Source organism: Hevea brasiliensis, chromosome 1, assembly GCF_030052815.1.
Source record: "Hevea brasiliensis isolate MT/VB/25A 57/8 chromosome 1, ASM3005281v1, whole genome shotgun sequence".
In the NCBI taxonomy this organism is placed as follows: Eukaryota; Viridiplantae; Streptophyta; class Magnoliopsida; order Malpighiales; family Euphorbiaceae; genus Hevea; species Hevea brasiliensis.
In genome coordinates this window covers 121,685,322-121,703,647 of record NC_079493.1, presented here as the reverse complement: position 1 = coordinate 121,703,647, position 18,326 = coordinate 121,685,322, and the positions used below count along the sequence as shown (strand labels likewise).

Below are 18,326 nucleotides of genomic sequence, written 5' to 3'. Positions count from 1 at the left end.
AGTAAACTTATCAAACGCCTTTCCAGAATTCACAAGGGGGTTACACAGCAACCAACTGCAACGCCATCAGATCAACTAATATTAGATATTTAATTATTAATTAAATTCCTAATACATCTACATAATAATCATCACAAAAACAGTCCTCCGGGAATTCATTAACACACACACACTCTCAATTTTAGATCTGACGCAACCAAAATCTACAGCTCTGGCTATGATTTTTGCGGTTGCATTGTCCAATTCTGTATGTATATAAAATAATAACAGTAATTAAACTGTACATTACATAATCAATATTAGTTTACCAGGAGAGAAGAAGAAAAGGAAGAAGAGGTGAATGACGGAGAGGTGACTAAAATGCGCCAGTGTGTAGATGATATTTTTGTTGATTAACAGAGCTCATAATTATTAATAATTAGAAGAAGTTTCAGCTTCATTCAGCTAACAAAAAATGAAACGGAAATCTGAAGCGAGGATTTCGTAACCGCTTCTCATAAGAAGGAGAAGAAAGAAACCTCCAGAATAAAAGGAGAGAAAGAAGAACAGTACTAACGTGCGCAGCAGGTGGTGGTTAACGGTTATAGGACAGGTTTAGACAGTAAAGAGGAAGCGAAGAGGGAGAAGAGAGGTAGGAGACGCTAGCCACGTAACTCCGGTCATTGTGCGTTGTCATTTGCTGCGTCTCAGATGGAGTTGGATCGAGTCTTTTTATGTGGCGACACGTGGCAGAAAAAGAAAACAGAATCATCAAGACCCCACAAGCATATTTCAGTTATAAAAAACAAAATCGACAAATTATAGATTTTGATCATCATTTAGGAGCTAACCGTTTAATTTAATTTTTAATTAATAGCTATACAAAATTAAAAAAATTAAATTTTTTTAAAAAATAAATTATAGTTTCCAAATGGTTGATTTTGTAAAAGGAAATTCAACAAAATCTCAATGTAAATTATATCTTATTAAATATTTTAATAATTAAGTACTTATTTGTTAAGAAAATCTTAATCTATCATTTCGTTAAAAAAATTTAATTTAAAGTTCGAGAAATGGCATTGACAGCATTTTAAATTTATAACTGGCGAGATGTTATTGTGGATTGCGAATGACATTACCAGTCGCCAGAAACATTAGACAAAACAAGAATGGCCTTTTTTGTTGCACAAGCGACTTTGGCAAAGTTCAGGTACTCACGGAAGACTAGAAAAAGTTATCCCAATGGATTAATTTTTTACTTGGTAGGGTCAGGGCCTTGCAAAGGAGATCAACCAGCAAGCTTGAGATGAGAATTCTGGCATGTCAACTATTGGACGAGCACAACAAGCATCATGAAAAGCTTGGCCATATTGGCTCCACTCTATACAACTACAATGACCCAAATACAAAGGGAGAAGAATAAAAGCCTAGGTAATGGTAATGGGTTATCAAAATCATTGGCACAGTTCCATGCTATATGCAGGTGAACCAACAGATATGTTTCGCCAGTCCCAATTCCATGTAATAATTTAGTGTACCCGGGCAAAAGTCTTATTTTTTAAAAACAAGAAAATGATGAAATGTCTAAAATTATGAGTAAGTAAATGAAACAATTGAGAATCATCATGTCGGAAAACAAATGTCCTGTTCAGATTGATTTCTTCTGTACAACATATCAGCAAAATTACAATACATTTCATGTTCCCGACAAAAATATACGCTCTGAATATCTCCAGTCAAAACACATGAACAAACTAAATTCATACAGAGTATAGAGGAAAAACTCTTGAATGATCAATTGGATCTACTAAATGTACAATAAACTATACCATGACTTCCCAATAAGTTGGTAAAATCTGTCAAAGTCATCTTATTAGGTACCGCCCACAGATGAACTCATTATTTGGATCTGTCAATAAATACAAGAGCTCATAAATCAATCAATGAATAAACAATTTTGGAGAATGTTTGGAAGTTAACTAAGAATTATGTTGTGCAAAGTACCTTATTCACAAGCAAGTTTACTTGCTCTCTATACATTTCTTTCAAGTCTACAATATCAGCACGAAGTTCCTCCAACTATAAATAAATGGGAAATTCTCTCAGTCAGGACGTAATGAGCAATGCTATGACCACAGCAAAAGGTAAAGAAACAAATAAAAAGATATCAAGAAATTTCAGAATCAGTAAAAACAGAAATCCTGCAGTTAAGTGCAATACTGCAACTACATGCCTATATTTGCTCAAGAGTATCTGCTATGAATAATATCTACTACCCTCCATTGGATTCAAAGATTTCCCTACCATCCTTTTCCAAACTGAAAATTAAAAATCAAGATAGGCTTACTTTAAGAAAAAGGTTCATTGCATAAAATATGTACAATATGATGAAACAAATAATAATAAATAGATCATTCTAAGATAATAATTGTGGTTGGTAATGCTAAAATAATAACAATTGTGTAGTTCTTCATCTTCAAATCCTTCTCAATATTTCTATAACTAGTGGTCAAGTGTATACAAAATGCCTTCTCCATATCTATGAAATGATATAACATAAACATTTTCTCAATTCTTTTATCCTCTTTCAATTCACCAAGAACCATATAATCAACTTCTATTATCTTCTTTCTCGTCCATTGTTTCTAAACCTACAAAATAAAATACTATTTCATTTTATGCACTATTTCTTCCCTTCTAATTCACTAAAGAGGCTTATCATTGATTCTACTTTTTTTTCCCTCATTTGTTGTTTCCAAAACCTTGCTTGATCCAGTAAGTAAGAAGAAAATTCACAAACAAGGGAAAGGAAACTTGCAGGGAGAATGAAAAACAAAGATGTGCAGCAATCCAGTGGAGAAATGCACTACTGCCAAAGGTGACACTTTTGCAGCTTAATATGCACAGCATGGACTAATCTATCTGGTATAATTCAGGACTTAATTTTCAGAACTACCATTGCATTTATTTATAGCATTAAAAGGTGGAGGAGGAAGAGAAAAGAGAGGGGGGGGGGGGGGGGGGGGTTGGGGGGGGTGGGTTGTTCGCGGGGGGTGGGGGATACTAATTGTATCAGAAGACACTTCCAAATTGCTAGAAACCAGTTTTATGTATCAATGATCCTGCCAATGAAGAAGGTTCAGCACATTTCAAACATGTAACTGGAATACAGGATGAAAAACACCAAGATCATAATAAATACACCTCAATCAACAACAATTTTAAGGCCTAAAACTTTGTTTTAGATCAAAGAAAGCAACCCTGAACGGGGTTAGCATACACACCTCCTCATCACGTTCACCCATTAACTCCAGTGCAGCTGAGTGCCTCCGCCTTAGTGCTTCTAGTTCTGCTCGAATGCCAGGCAACAAGGCAGACTCTGTCCGCAACTTCTCACACTGCATACAACAAAAGAAATCAGAGGAAATAAAAAAGCAAGATAAAGGACAGGAAATCACCTGTATGGCTGTATCATAAATTTGATTAGTTCAGAATAACTTGTAGAAACACACCTGTGCTGTCATTTTGACCAACTCCTCTGCAAGAGAGTCTCGTATTGATTCCATAGATGTCTGAAGCACATAAAAGTATAAAAATTTGATCAAGCTGTTTATCAAATGGAATGACAAGTTATATCCCCATAAACCCATGGAATTGTCCAAATGTATGATAGGCAGCTCTGTATAAGCCAGGCCCACTAAAGTACAAGATAGCATACAGCATGAATATATATGTGGTAGCAAAACATATTTCAAACACAGTTTAAAGAATAATGCATACCAAACGAGACATGTAAGATGCAAGTTCGCCTTCTTTCTGACGAAGAGCAGCTTCAAAAGCACTAGGTGTCATACTCTTCATGTAGTAAGGGCTCATCGTTGCCTCTCCGGGAATTCTTCTCTCAGAGAAACTGTCAAATGTGTCCAAAGATGCTTGCAGAAAGTAGCTCTCCTCCATGCTGCCTAAGCTGCTAGCACTTAAAAGCTTTCGGTTCAAGTTTCCTGAAAAGTAACAAAAGATACATAAACAAAGCAACAAAATATATAAATTGAAGCAAAGCTTCAAAGTAAAGAACGATACCATTCTCAAAACCAGAATTGCTCTTTGCTGTGGCACTTTGATCAGATGCAGCAGTAGAATGAATACTCGCTGTCTTTTCCAGATCCAACCGAGCTGCTTTTTCCCTTTCAATTTCCTGTAATAAAGCAATAGCTTAATTCCAGAATCCTACAAGAAATAGTGTACAGATAATAGCTTCGACTTCCAATATCCATACGAGTCTTTTATGCATGCACAACCACACAGTTTATTATAGCATGGATTTCAAAACTGAACTAGATAAACCTCAAAGAAGTCCTCCTTATAATTTCAACATGGAGTTTTTATCATCAAGTTCAAAGTTCAGCTTCTAGGAGTTTAAAAAAATAAACATCTCCCCCATTTTATTGGTTTTTTTCTTTAAAACATATCAAGTTGAGCATGTTCCTCCAAAGCATCAACGAGACTTAATCCTCTTTATAACACAGTTGTTGGCAAAGAAAAATTGGAGAGGTAAATTTTGTAAACATATTTTTGGAACCTATGCACTGTATAATACTAGAAAATATTAAAAGCAGAACCTGCTGTAGAAGCTCCCTGTGCATCAGGGCATCATGCAACTCTTGCTTGTGTTTCTGCCTGAGTTCTTTAATTTCCCCTTCAAGTTGGTTCACACGACCTTCTTGAGTGTCAGCTTCCTCCTTGGCTGCAAGGTATTCCTGCCTATTTTCAGCTGCTCTCTGTCTCTCTTTTTCAAGGGACTTACTTAACTGCATCTGCTCTGCTCTGAGACATGAAATCTGAAACATATAAATGATTTCAGTAACATTAATTAAATTAAGCTCCAACTATTAAAAAATAGGTTACCCATGGAAAGACAAACAACCTGAGCTTCCAGAACACCAATTCGAGATAAGGTTTGTGACAAGCGTTCAACCACAGATCGCTCTCTTTCCTCAGCAGTTGCAGATTTGGCTTCTGCCTCCTGGAGAAGCAACAACAATTACTAAATAGAGATATTTACAAGTTCAGCATGTGTTGTATTATAATTGAAGTATGTTTAGGAACCTGGAGTCGAGAATTTAGAGATCTCTCCACAGCAGACCAAGCTTCAGCCCTCCTGGCCATTGTTTCCTATTCCCAATTGATGAAAGAAGTCATCACTCATAACCAAACCAACATGAGTTTGAAGTGCGAGAATTTCCCTACAAAAACCCAAAAGATTGATGAAAAATCACAAATTTACCTGCATTGCTTCTATCTGCCTTAGAAGAGGTCTTGTAGATTCAGGAACTTGAGTAACCAACTCCTCACACCGGCGCTCACTTGCCTAAAGAGATAAGCAAACTACCTATAACAACTAAAACCTAAGGAAAAATAAAGCAAAATTTACTTAAATCACAATGGAGAAAGTTCAACACACTTGATAACGTTTTTGAAGGTCTTCAATGTCCCTCTGAAGCATGTCTTCTCTAAAAACAGCCTACAAAATCCAAATGTAATGAAAAGGTAAACTAATCATTATCTATGGCACATCAATGAGATGAAATCTAATAAACAATCTCAGTAAATTGAGTAAAAACCTGCTGCTCCTTTCTACTCAAAGTTTGTCTTAATTCTTCAAGTGCCTGAACTAGCATACTCTCACGCTCCTCAGCCTCTCTCAAACGACTCTCCAATTCAGTTCTGGCTTCACTATTGGCACGTGCCTCTGCTAATGCTTCAGCCTCCTTGGCCGCAGTCAAAGCATTTGTATAATACTCTTTCTGCCCTGCAAGTTCTGCTTGGTGTTTTTCTATTGTCTCTTGCAGCAACTTTTCAGTAGCTGTCTTGTCCTTCTTGATACTCTCTACTTTATTCTCTTCCACCTGGAAGTGGATCAGAGCAAATTCATAAAATTCTATTAACATGGGTTGATGCTAGGAAACAATGATCATAAAAATAACAACTTAAGCTGAAGCAAATTCACAAGTCACCCATAAAGGTTTTTTCTTATTTTCTGCAGTTTGCAGATATTTTGTATCATGTAAGTAGAATAAAAAATCGAATACAATGATAGAAGTCATAAAGAATCCTCCTTCACTCCAATATTCAAGGAATTGTCTTTATCTACAAATCAAATAGATGCTCACTCCAATTAACTGATGTTGGAAGATACTGAACAATGATTTCAAAACATTACAAAAAATGTCCACAGGCAACAAAAAATTTCAAGCCTCAGGAACAAGTACATGCTAGAATCATACTATGCAAATTCTCTGGGAACGAATCTGTTAATTATAAGTACCAAAAATCAAACAAGCACGTATATAGTAGCCAATTTCATCACAAATTCGAACTTATGTTGAGGGGAAAATGTAATTAGAAATGTAAGCTAGCGAAATTCCAGTTCTGAATCAAATTACCTGAAGTTTGGTCATCAAGCCTTTCTTCTCCTCTTCAAGCTCTCTAATCTAAGTTTTCACAAAAAGAGAGCAAAACAGGATAAACTTTTACTAGGTCAGAAAGATAGGTGCACTTGTATAGTAGTTCTAAAAATTGAAAGTTCCCAAGTACCATTAAGCTGGTAAAATACCTGAGCCCTCAATTTCCTCATTGTAGACTCTTGAGCAGCCTGCTTCTTTGAAAGCTCTTCACCTGGAATAACAGAAAAAAATTTTCAAGTTCTGAGTGTATTTAAGAGGAGCGTCATTTCTTTGATATGAAAGTCATTGAACATTTCAAATTTACAAAAATAATGCATTTTCTTTACAAGCTGCACCATACAAATAACTACAATTAGTGGAAGAATATTCCATTATAATTATCGATAATTCAAGCAATTACATCTCACTCTCACAAGCCTAATCCCAAATAATTAGTCCTAACCACCTAAACATAACAAAAAAGGCTTCAATATAAACCACAAAAAGGAAGTCAGAAGAAAAATATAGAATTTTATTCCATAAAAGAAAGAGAATAACCATGTATACGGCATCTGAAATGGGGAAAAAGGGAGGTTGGGGATTTTCATTGCTCTACCTTCAGCCATAACCTGACTGATAATTTCATCTTTTTCCTTCAAAAGAACAGCTGCATCACTTTTCTTATTCTGCTCTCTCCGGAGTGTATCCCTTTCCTTTGTAAGAGCATAAACCTGTAACCAAACTTACAATTTTGCAATTAAATCACAGCAGTAATGAAAGTATAAGAAATTAGATTAATCTCACCCAAATACAAATAGATATATTCTCTTCCTTCATTTTGAATTCATACAGAAAATCTAACATCAGGCAATTAAATTTTAAGTTCTAATTAAATGGAGCCAGTTCCATTAACGTTTTCCACCATATTGACATATTGGGCTACAAACATGCTTTAAACACTTATAAAATTTTCCGAAATTCAAATGTTGCCAAAATTCTACATGAAAACCCTTTTCTCCATTTTCTTTATCATAAATGATAGCTATGACAAAGTTATTGCAGAAAATAAACAAAAAATTCTTTGCCAGCTTTTGGCAACATAGACAAAACTTACATATTATATTAGCAGTGTCTCTCATGGATACATTATGCATGGAACAGCTAAGAAGTTTCTGTACACAATTTATTGCTACATAAGATTTACATGTTAAGCAATACACATGGCTCATCTGAATTGCATCTTGGTTTTGGTTATATCTTGATTTACGTATGAGACTGTCAACAACTGCTTATTCTCTAAGAGAACCAAGACAACAGCTACTCTGTTGCTTAGTTGCAAATAAACAAAAGGTACATGTTCATACATTCAAATATTCAAAAAATGATAGATTTCATCACGGGAAAATATAACGAAGAGCATACCTTTCTTTCAAGGGTTGCAGCCCTTTGATGGTATTCCTCTCTTAATGACTCAATTTCAGCATCATTAGATTTTCTCTGTTCCACAACATTAGCCATTAAATTTTCAGGCAGACAGAAAAGGATAGTCTATTTACATACCATAGCATGTGCATAATCAAACTTCAAAGTAAAAGAGACTGTGAGAGATAATGAAATTGTTGTGTGCACATAAAATTTAAGGAAACTGAACAAATTTCTCCAAGATACATGAGGCAACCCAACAAATCACAACTAGAGATGAGCACTTGATGAGTTTCTTCACCCGTTATACTTACAAGAGAGTGACAATCTAAGAGCATGCTATAGAATTTTAAATTTCAAGCTACGAATGTGATAGTATCAGAAACAACATAGATGGGTAAACATCAAAAAGAATTCAATCATCATAAAATTATTTTAATTCTGAACAATAGCAGGCACTAATAAAATCATCAATTCTTTTAAGAGAAAAGCTACAAGCTATGTCAAAGAAAAATGGAAGTTGGAAAATGTAATTTGCATAATTCAAAATCAAAAAATTCAATTAATCAAATATATTATATAAATGGCATAAATACCTAGTCTATACTCTGTAGTAATTTAAAGGAACCAAAAAGAGAGAGAAATAGAGAGAGAGTGTGAAAAAGAGATTCATAGTGACCTTCAAATTGTCAATCACAGCTTTCAGATGCTCATTTTCATTCATCAACTTTGCAATCTCATCAGCCTTTGCCTGAAAAAATTTATAAGGGAGTTCAATTCAAGAATGTAATGCTGAATGCAAGAGAATCAATAATGAGCATAAATGGTTTCTGCAAGATGCATAACAGAACAAGGTAGCATGAGGAGTATATTCCCTGATAATGCATCAGGGGTGAAGCAAATTTTCAAGTCTTTTTTCATGTGCAACTTTTTTTTGTTACATCAGATACCTGAGCTTGCCTTGCAGCACCTTGCAATGCAGTTTCCATCATTTTCATCTCCATCCTCACCTTTTCTAATTCAACCACTGAATCTAAGGAGTCAGACACATTTGATGCTGAACTCAAGCGTTGCTCTTTAGTATCAATCTCACCATCATTGACTTGCCTGACCTCGCCAACTGTCTTGACATTCACATCATTTTCATCAGAAACTCTTTCAGGAACCATATCAGGAACCTCATCTGAGGGAACTGCGGTTGGGAAAGAAATTTCACGAGCTATCTGTGTCTCTTCAGCACTGACTGGCGAACCAGATTGACTAACTGCAACTCCAGCTTGAGTATCACTTGACGTCTCAATTTGGGCATCATTTGGGATTTCAGCCAGAACAGAAGAACCTTTTTTTATAACCTCCTCTTTTTGCATCTTATGTTCATCTTTGCTCTCATGCCTATCAAAAACTGTATATGACTCATCAAGCACAACAGTATCATCCTCATCCCGATCAACTTGGACAAACCCTGTCTTGACATCCAATGACTCTGAATTTTCAGCAGGCCCCACTTCTAAGATCTCCTTCTGCAGAGTGTCAACTGAATCCACTGTCGTAACATCATGAAGAACAGGTTCACGAGGTTCAACATCTACAGATTGTGATTCAGACTCGGGTTTGACTGGGTCTAAAATCACAGCATCAACTTTTTCTGCAATCTCCGGATGCTCTTCTTTTTCATTTATGAGCAATTGATTTTCTTTTTCAACTGTAGGTTGTTCGGTAGCAGAATCTTGAGCCACATTTTCGTCAACTGTAGATGATTTCTGAGGAGATCCAATTTTTGCGGAAGATTCAGTATCCTCGCTTTTGTTTCCCATAAAGGACATAACAGGCCATAGTCCTGAAGTTGGCAGCCAAATTCTAAATATAATCAATCACTATATTGTACCTTAAATTTTTCATATATATTATGCACATTGTTTTATTTACTGACTTCTGTGAATTTCCACACATGTATACTGGTTCATTTCTAGCACAGGAACCTTGATATTCCAGTACAATACTAATATGGACAAAATCAAGTACTTGTTTTGGCTACTTCAACAACATGCTTTTTGCTCCAACAATTCCACTAGCAAATAACATCCTTCTACATAATCCAACAAGATAACCTGTGCGGGCTTAAAATGTAAACTACCCAATTTCACTTGAATGATAATTTAGCTTCTACTAGGCACCATCAATAAAGGGCCCTATAAAATTTTTTTTCTACTAGGCACCATCAATAAAGGGCACTATAAAATTTTTTTTAACAACTAATAGAACTATAACAAGAAATATATGAATACCTTCGCTGCTAGACTCGGACTTCTCCTCCAACCCAAGAGCGCTATCAAAATTCTTCTCGATATTCTTGACGCTCTCGCTTAGCTTATTCACCGCACCAGCAAGATCCGGGAAGTTCCCCAAGGAAACCTTCCCGCTAAACCATGCCATCTCTTAAGCGCAACCAATTCAAGAACTCAATCCAATATCAATACCCCTGCATTTACACCATCAAAACATCACCCAAAAAAAAACATCAAGTCCCCATTTACACCACCAAAACATCACCAAAAAAAGAAAAAAAAGAATAATCAAGTCATAGATCAATATTAACGTTACAAACCCAAGGACCACCCAAGCCTTACAAACACAAAATGCAACACAGAAGCTATTATCAAGATGGAATCAGGATCATTAATTCGAAGCCAATAATTAAACACGTTATCAAGATCTGAACGTAACTAGACGCATTAGATAAACATCATGAATCAGAAAGCCCAAGTTTAAATTAGAAAATAAAATAAAATCTAAATCTTAATGAAAAATAAACAAGAACAAAACTAAGCATAATTTCTGAATAGAACTTGATTAATAAAGAAGCTTAGAGAGGGGTTCAAATACTCAAATTGATGCAGAGAAGACGATCAATCTAATGACATTTAAAAGAAGAAAAATTTGCAATCAGAGAAAGAGAATGGGAGCAAAAAGTAAGAAATCAAGAACTGAAACCTTGTGTTGGATTCCAAGCATAGCTGGGGTGTTTCCCTCCCTCTGTTTTTGGTTGAGCAATTGATAATTTATCTCGTAGTGATTTTTAGGGAAGAGTCACAGATGGTTAAGTTCGGTCTAGAAATTGACAACCCAGGGTCGATCTGAGTCATCCGCAATATATATATATATATATATATATATATATATATATATATATATATATATATATATATATATTTATGAGTAAAGCAAAAAATGGGAAAAATTATTTTTTTTAAAAAAAAAAATAATAATTAGGGTAAGGAAAAGAGAAAAAAAAATAAAATTTTGATTTTTTTGATTTATTTTAAATTTTTAAAAATAGTGTAAAGAGAGAAATGAGAAAGCAAAAGGTTATGGAGATTGAAATTATGAATATAAAGTAATCAAATAATATAATGAAAATATTTTTTTTTATTAAATTTCTTTTATTTTATTGCATAAAAGGAACTAAATAAAGGCTAAATGTTTATTTAGTTGCAAAGAAGAATTTTATGAGGTCTTGTAGTGCAAATACTTCACATAAGATAAGAGGATTGTTCGTATTTGAATACAGCTAGGAGGGTACTAGAAATCTACCTTTAAGGGTTAAAAATAAATATTAATAAAAAATAAAATAAAATTTTGATAAAAATTTAGAAATTAAAATAAAATATAAAATAATAAGATATGAAAATAAAATATATGAAAAATATGAATGAAATTTACACAAAGATAAAAAAAAATTATATTGGAGAAAAAAAAATAATTTTTGAAAAAATACACTAAAATTTGTAAATAAAATTTTAATTTCAAAAAATTTAAAGGGACAAACAGTAATTTTCTTAAAACAAATACATTAAAATTATGGGCAAACTTCTAATTTAAAAAACTTATGGGCCCGTGGCTCTCATAGCTCCATGTAGTTCCTGTCCCAGAATACAGCCCAAAGGTGCAATTTTTACCTTATATTTATTGAAAAAATTTAATTTAATTTTTTTTTATTTTTTTTCTAAATTAATTTAAAAATATCAATTTAACCTTAATTTAGTTTAAAAATTAAAATTTATAAATTAAATTTCTTAATTTTCTGATTTAAACCTAAAAATAAAAAAAAAAATTTTAATCTCTTACTAATCTTATTAATGTTATTTAGATATTTAAAAGATAATACGTTAACTTTTCACCTCATTAATATTAATGCTTTTTAAGATTTAAGTTAATAATTATCTTATTAAATATTAAAATTTATAATAATAATATTTAATTCTTAATTTTTTTTAACTTTTTACTAAACACATTCTAAAAATAAACTGAATGCAAAGATAAAATTTAGCTTTAAGCCATTTGAATAATGCATTATTTCTACTCACAAAAAAGCTACAGCAGAAATGCAAAAGCCAAAGAAAGCATGATGGAATATAGATGAGACGATCCTGCACTTCAATATATGTAATAAGCATGATATAGAAATAAATGGCAGAAAAAAAAAGGCCAAATATGCTTAAGATAGAAGATAATCCCACTTTGGTTGCATCATCATCATAATGATTTTATTTAATAAAATGTTTAATTTCATGGATTCAGGACTTTGTCCCATAGAAGTTGCTTTCCTAATCCATAATATATCAATTTCAAGGATCTTACAGATTATTTCCAGATTTACATTTCCATACAGTAGGATAGTTGTCATTTTGATTATGACAAGATTGTGGAGGGCCCTAGAGGCTGATCAGAGACTACAACTGGTGCGCATGGAGAGCAGCCCCAGCACTTATTCTTGCAATCAGGAGGAGTCGAACCTGTCAACTTTTCCCTTTCTTTCATATTCTCATACTTGTATCTTGAAAACTTCAACCCAACTGCGAACTCACACAACAAATGGCAAGAATAAAATTTTCTAATTTTCTTAGAAAAATTTTCTGTTTAGAATAAAATCATTGATGTGCCTGTTCATTACCTGCCGGTTAAGAAGGTTGTAGTAACAGACAAAAGATTAGAATTACAGCAACCTTCAGTGCACTTGTGTTCCTCGTAGATGAAGCCATCACCAAAATTTGAAACCCAATATTTAGATTGAAAAATAAAAAGAAAGAAAGAATTTATATTGATTTTGGTAATCTTCCTGAGGTTAATTAAGATGCTCATCAGATCTTATTAAGTGGATTTGTTGATGAAAAATTCATGTCCTCCCCTCATGCCATGTGCAGAGCATGCATTGAGGCTTTTTATGACTTAGGAACACTGAATCAACAAGAGATGGTCCACAATTCACATATGTCCAGAATCTGCAACTCAATATGCCTTGGTTAAGAGGAAAAAAATATCTAATGTTTATGAAGTTTTTTTTATTAAATATCTCGTCTAAATAAATGGTGAGGATTTTCCACCGGATGCTTTGTTTTCACTTTCAACATAACCTCCATTAATTGTTCAACAAGCATTCCTGGCTCCGTGTAGCTGAGAACTCCTACCCCGACAAGTTGTTTACAACTAATAGCTTTGAGGAGAAGAACTGTCACATGCTGCACTAGCCAAAGAAGGATACTGTTTTCACAAAATTTTATGATGTAAAATTCTTTTTTTGTGTGTGATTATTTGCATAAACTCAACAGTCTACAGAATTCAAGGATTTGCTCAAGTTTGCTTTTTGTTCATGTAAAGAAAGATATCTCCTATGAAATGGCATTCATTGCTTCCTCTCTCAGTCTCATCTCTCCCACTCCCCTTGCTCTGAGCCTCTGACATTTTCAGTGCTCCTGTGCCAAAATAATTGCTTGATTCCTTCTCGAGTTATGAATCTTAAAACCCAAATTAGTTGGAGGGCTTTGCCTAGTTCAGGTCACCAATAATCACCACAAGTACATATTCCATCTCTACAATGATGATAGCATTTGACATCTCTAACAACAATTTCCCTTTCTGTAATTTTTGAGGTGAACTTGATTGCAACATGGCAATCATCGTAAATTTTAAGGTTCTTTGTGATCAACAGTATCGTTCCAGGGGGAGTGCTGATCAATCCAAATGCAATTGCCAACCTCTGGCTGTGACTACGGGTCATGCTGATCTTCTCATCATGCCCCACATCATGGAAAACTGACCCAGTGCTAGGTACACACCCAGCATCTGCCATTCGCCCTTCCAACCTCTTTAATTCAGCATATATTTCCTCAGAATAAGGATGTGAAGTATCCCCTGAAAGAAATGCATGAACTTTGTTTTTCACATCAATCCAGCTACAAGCAGTGCTCTTCTTCAGACCCCTATCTGTCATTATTTTTCTCAGCTTTGCAACTCCATCCCACTTCCCTGTCTGAGCAAAAATGTTTGATAAAATTACATAGTTACCAGTATCACCAGGTTCTAGTTCAATCAGCTTCTCTAGTGCCAATTCCCCAAACTCTACATTCCCATGGATTTTACATGAATTCAAAAAAGTGCCCCATACACCAGCATCAGGCACCACTCTCATCTGCATTATAAGGTCGTAAGCCTCAACCAACCGACCAGAATGGCCTAGGAGATCAACCATACATGTATAATGCTAAATTGTTGGTTCAATATGATAATCTCTTACCATTGATTCAAAAAACAACCAACCTTTGTCAAGCAAACCGCCATGGCTCCAAGCTGACAAAACACCTGCAAATGTTATGTGATCAGGTTTTGCCTCTTTCCTCATTTTCTCAAACAAGTCTAGCGCTTCGTTAGAATGACCATGCATTGCATACCCGGTAATCATTGCATTCCAAGACACGACCCTTTTCTCCCTAAGCTGCTCAAACAAATTCTGTGCAGCCTTCACAGAACCACACTTGGCATACATATCTAGCAATGAGGTTTTCACCTTGTCATTAGACTCGAATCTCCATCTCCACGCAAACCCATGAAGCTCCCTCCCTTGAGGAAGGGCTGCAATGTCAGCTGAGGCTGAGATGACGGTTACAAGAGTTGCCTCAGTAGGCCATAAACCCGCCAACACCATTTTACTACACAAAGCAAGTGACTCGTCTTGTTTCCCGTTCTGTGAATATGCAGCAAGCATAGAATTCCACAGAACAGTATCACTTACCGAAATCTTGTCAAAAATTTCGCGTGCATTTTCCACACAACCACACTTGGCATGCATGTCAATCAACGCTGCACCCACAAACACATCCCTCTCCCACCCAGTTCTCATCACTTGCAGATGAATCTTCCTCCCATCCTCAACAGCTGACAGAGCTGAACATGCTTTAAGCACGAAAGGAACAGTAAAATTATCAGGAACTAACCCATACTCAAACATTCTATAATAAAGCTCGATTGCAACTTGGTAAGGACCATACCACGCATAACCCCGACTCAAGACATTCCATAGAAACAAATTACCTTTAGGAATTTTATCAAATAACAGGTGGGCTTCACGCAAAGAATTGCAAACGCAGTACAGATTAACTAATTTAGTAGCTAAAACTCAGTCTAATCCCAGACCCATATGGCACAAGCAAGCATGAAGTTGTTTGCCAGTGATAAGGATCTTTTGGGTGATGCATGATTGGAGAAGGGATGCATAATAGGAAGGCGTATGGCTGGAAGAGAAAGGAAATGTAATTTGGGATTTAGGATTGCTGGGAATGGGTTCAAGAGTAGTTGAAGGGTGAAGCGAGTGAAATGGGAACTGAGTTTGCAGAGGTGAAAGCAAAGATTGAGAAGCAACATATAAGCAGGATCTTTTTAGTTTTGTTTTAGAGCAAGGAATCATCTGAGGATCGCCAACAAAAAATCTACGTCTTATTGACATTTTAAAAAATTCCAGCGGCCCAAGGCATATAAATTTTTTATGAAAAAAATATTTATTTATTTATTTGTGTCTCTTAAAATTATTTAAAAAAGACTTAAAAGTAAATTTAAACAAATCAAATTTATTCAATAAATTTTTATTTTCATATTTGAATCCTTTAAATGGTATACCATTTAATTATTCAACAATTGTTGATGGGATTAATTATCTCTTGTTTGTATTTTTTTTTTAATTGAAAAATAAATATTAATTTAAAATAATAAAAAATAAATAAAATTATTTACATATTTTTTAATATATATATATATATATGAGTTCAGTTTAAATTGAATTTTTATAATATTAATTCTAAACTTAAATAAAAAATTTAATTTATAATTATTTTCAAACTAATTTTAATATTTAAATGTTTAAATGAATAAAACTACTAATTACAATTTATATTTATTCAGATTGTTCCATTTAGCGATTTTTTTTACACCCTACTAATAAGTGCAATATTTGAAATTATGAAATGCAAGATAATCAGTACAAATTATAAAATCTTGGAATATCAGTACTCATTTTTAATTAGATCGCCATTGTTAACCCACAAAGAAACACAAACATCTATTCAAAACAGGAGAGAACCAGACGTTGAAGCATCTACCAAATTGAGCAAGCTGTTCCAGCAATTCCTGCTATCTCCTGCCATGAGCACTGAGTCGCGGTCAAAACCCAAACCATCCCTAAATCCCTCCATAATATTCTCTGCTGCCCCAAAACTTTCCATAATCCATGCATTATTATCACTGGAACAGTAAGTGCTCGTTTCATGCACTGCCTTATAACTTATACCCAATCTTTCTTCCACTTGTTGGATTTGGTTAGAATATTCCTCTTCATTATTTCCGCCTTGAAGAGGCAATTCTCCTCTGCGATCACCATTAAGTATTTTAGCGGCTGAATTGTCATCAAATCCGGAGAATTTGCAGTCACCGTCGACGGAGAACATGCCGGAAACTATAAGTTCCCAAGCTTTGAGGACGTCAAGGCATTTTGGTCTAGCTTTGAGAGAGTCATTAGATGGCATGATGAGTTGCTGTGACTCGCGGACCAATCTTGCTTCGGCTTGAAGACGAGTGCTTTCCCATTGAGCAATGTGTCTTAAATTTGCAGCGTCTTTAGAGTAGGTTCCACCATAGCCAAAGGCATCGGCTCTTGGTTTGTGGGTGGTTGGATCAATGCCCATTTTGTGTAATCTTTTCTTTAGATGTGAGTTCCAATGGTTCTTGATCTCATTATCTGTTCGTTTGGGCAAGTATGTTGCTATGACCGACCACCTAAATGAAACAACAAGGAGAGAGAGATATGATCATCCCTTGATAAAAAAAAAAAAAAAATTCTGATATATCTGGGAGGCAACATTATTTCTGTATAACTAATTGTATGGTGTTCTTTCTTTTGTAGGTTAATTATGCAGTCATTTATGAAGGCTAAGGAGGAAGCAGCTATTACACTCCATAGGTGCCTCTGAATACGACTTTTTAAACAAATATAGGGAAAAAAATGAGCCTGTGGAAGCAATAAACCGCATGCCCTGACCAGCTGAACAAGGAATTTATTGAGAGCTTCTTGGATGATGACGATGAGCATTCACAATCACTTCGTTTTCAATCATTATCTAAATTGAAATGCTTTATGTTTAGCATTTTCTGATTAGGGAAACATTAATATGAAAATATAAAGCTGTAAGAACACTTAATTACCTGTTTCCAAGAAGGGCATGAAGTTGAATGATGGTCTGCTCTTCATGCAAACTGAACTTTCCTCTCTTAATATCTGGTCTGAGATAGTTATTCCACCTAAGTCTGCAGCTCTTTCCGCATCTTTTAAGTCCTAATATACAAGAGAATGAAAGATTTGTGTGTTAAAGAATGTCTCTCTTTCTTGTTTTTCCAAAAAAGAAAATTTCAAAACATAACAAAGGCACATAGAGAGAATATGGAGTTTCTGGGTTTTCAAATTATTTACCAGCTCTGGCAGGCAAGGTTTTCCAGCTTCCATGGCCATGTTCTTGAATGTAAGCAAAGAGCTTCTGGTCTTCTTCGAGAATCCATTGTCCTTTCTTCAACTCCACCTTGTGATCACAGTAGGGACTAGTCTTCACCATTTTATAACTAGCAACTCCAAAACCAAGTGATAATAACGTTAATATCACCTGAATAAGGAAAGCAAAAGAGCTTAGGCCTAACTTCGTTGAGACCAGAAAATATTTGCCAGGAATGGTTATTAGCAGGTGATGATTGATGAAGACAGTTTCCGGTGGAATTGTATATATATATATATTTATTATTCTTATTTCAATTTAATTTTGGCTTTCTTTTTTATCACATTTAATTTCCTATTAATTACGGACAGCAGAAATGATTAATTGTGATTGTACTGTACATTAATCATCTTTAAATATAATAGCTATTGTTAATTTAATTTTATTCACAAATTTTTTATTTAATTTATCATTATATAATTCATTTATTTTTATGACCCCAAGGGAGAGTTATGGGCCATACCAAACAATATATATATATATATATATATATATATATATATATATATATATATATATATATATATATATATTAAAGAGATAAGAATATGTAGGATGATTATGAGAGTGTTTAGTTTAGCAGATAAAAATTAATTTATTATATTTATAAATTAAT

At 34.4% G+C, this 18,326-nt stretch overlaps 2 protein-coding genes, 1 long non-coding RNA gene and 1 pseudogene across 3 annotated transcripts; all 4 read right to left on the bottom strand.

The window, feature by feature from the left end:
* Nucleotides 1-1,605: 1,605 nt before the first annotated feature.
* Nucleotides 1,606-10,992, bottom strand: LOC110645945 (golgin candidate 5). Its single transcript, XM_058150016.1, has 20 exons — nucleotides 10,836-10,992; nucleotides 10,130-10,323; nucleotides 8,795-9,681; nucleotides 8,524-8,595; nucleotides 7,845-7,919; nucleotides 7,039-7,153; nucleotides 6,593-6,654; nucleotides 6,423-6,470; nucleotides 5,601-5,885; nucleotides 5,441-5,500; nucleotides 5,264-5,347; nucleotides 5,086-5,151; nucleotides 4,904-5,002; nucleotides 4,599-4,817; nucleotides 4,060-4,174; nucleotides 3,760-3,980; nucleotides 3,492-3,551; nucleotides 3,264-3,377; nucleotides 1,984-2,058; nucleotides 1,606-1,888 (listed from the first exon to the last, which is right to left on the bottom strand). Exons 2-20 carry the CDS (start codon nucleotides 10,275-10,277, stop codon nucleotides 1,853-1,855), a joined length of 2,841 nt encoding a protein of 946 aa, XP_058005999.1. The 5' UTR covers nucleotides 10,278-10,323; nucleotides 10,836-10,992; the 3' UTR covers nucleotides 1,606-1,852.
* A 1,369-nt stretch (nucleotides 10,993-12,361) lies between these two features.
* On the bottom strand, nucleotides 12,362-12,917 carry LOC131181476 (uncharacterized). Its single transcript, XR_009149985.1, has 2 exons — nucleotides 12,796-12,917; nucleotides 12,362-12,697 (listed from the first exon to the last, which is right to left on the bottom strand). It is a non-coding gene; the product is annotated as an uncharacterized LOC131181476 (long non-coding RNA).
* A 251-nt stretch (nucleotides 12,918-13,168) lies between these two features.
* On the bottom strand, nucleotides 13,169-15,636 carry LOC110645935 (pentatricopeptide repeat-containing protein At4g21065-like; annotated as a pseudogene).
* Nucleotides 15,637-16,085: 449 nt separating this feature from the next.
* Nucleotides 16,086-17,893, bottom strand: LOC110645958 (transcription factor MYB106-like). The gene is made up of 3 exons (XM_021799234.2): nucleotides 17,635-17,893; nucleotides 17,370-17,499; nucleotides 16,086-16,943 (listed from the first exon to the last, which is right to left on the bottom strand). The coding sequence occupies exons 1-3, from the start codon at nucleotides 17,771-17,773 to the stop codon at nucleotides 16,235-16,237; spliced, it is 978 nt and encodes a 325-aa protein (XP_021654926.2). The 5' UTR covers nucleotides 17,774-17,893; the 3' UTR covers nucleotides 16,086-16,234.
* Between the last annotated feature and the right edge of the window lie 433 nt (nucleotides 17,894-18,326).

Coding starts and splice junctions, on each gene's coding strand:
- LOC110645958 (XM_021799234.2), bottom strand. CDS start 17,773: ATGGTGAAGACTAGTCCCTACTGTGATCACAAGGTGGAGTTGAAGAAA. Junction 17,500..17,634: donor AACCTTGCCTGCCAGAGCTG/GTAAATAATTTG, acceptor CTTGTATATTAG/GACTTAAAAGATGCGGAAAG. Junction 16,944..17,369: donor CATGCCCTTCTTGGAAACAG/GTAATTAAGTGT, acceptor TGTTTCATTTAG/GTGGTCGGTCATAGCAACAT.
- LOC110645945 (XM_058150016.1), bottom strand. CDS start 10,277: ATGGCATGGTTTAGCGGGAAGGTTTCCTTGGGGAACTTCCCGGATCTT. Junction 5,501..5,600: donor TGAGTAGAAAGGAGCAGCAG/GTTTTTACTCAA, acceptor TGGATTTTGTAG/GCTGTTTTTAGAGAAGACAT. Junction 5,348..5,440: donor ACCTTCAAAAACGTTATCAA/GTGTGTTGAACT, acceptor TTATCTCTTTAG/GCAAGTGAGCGCCGGTGTGA.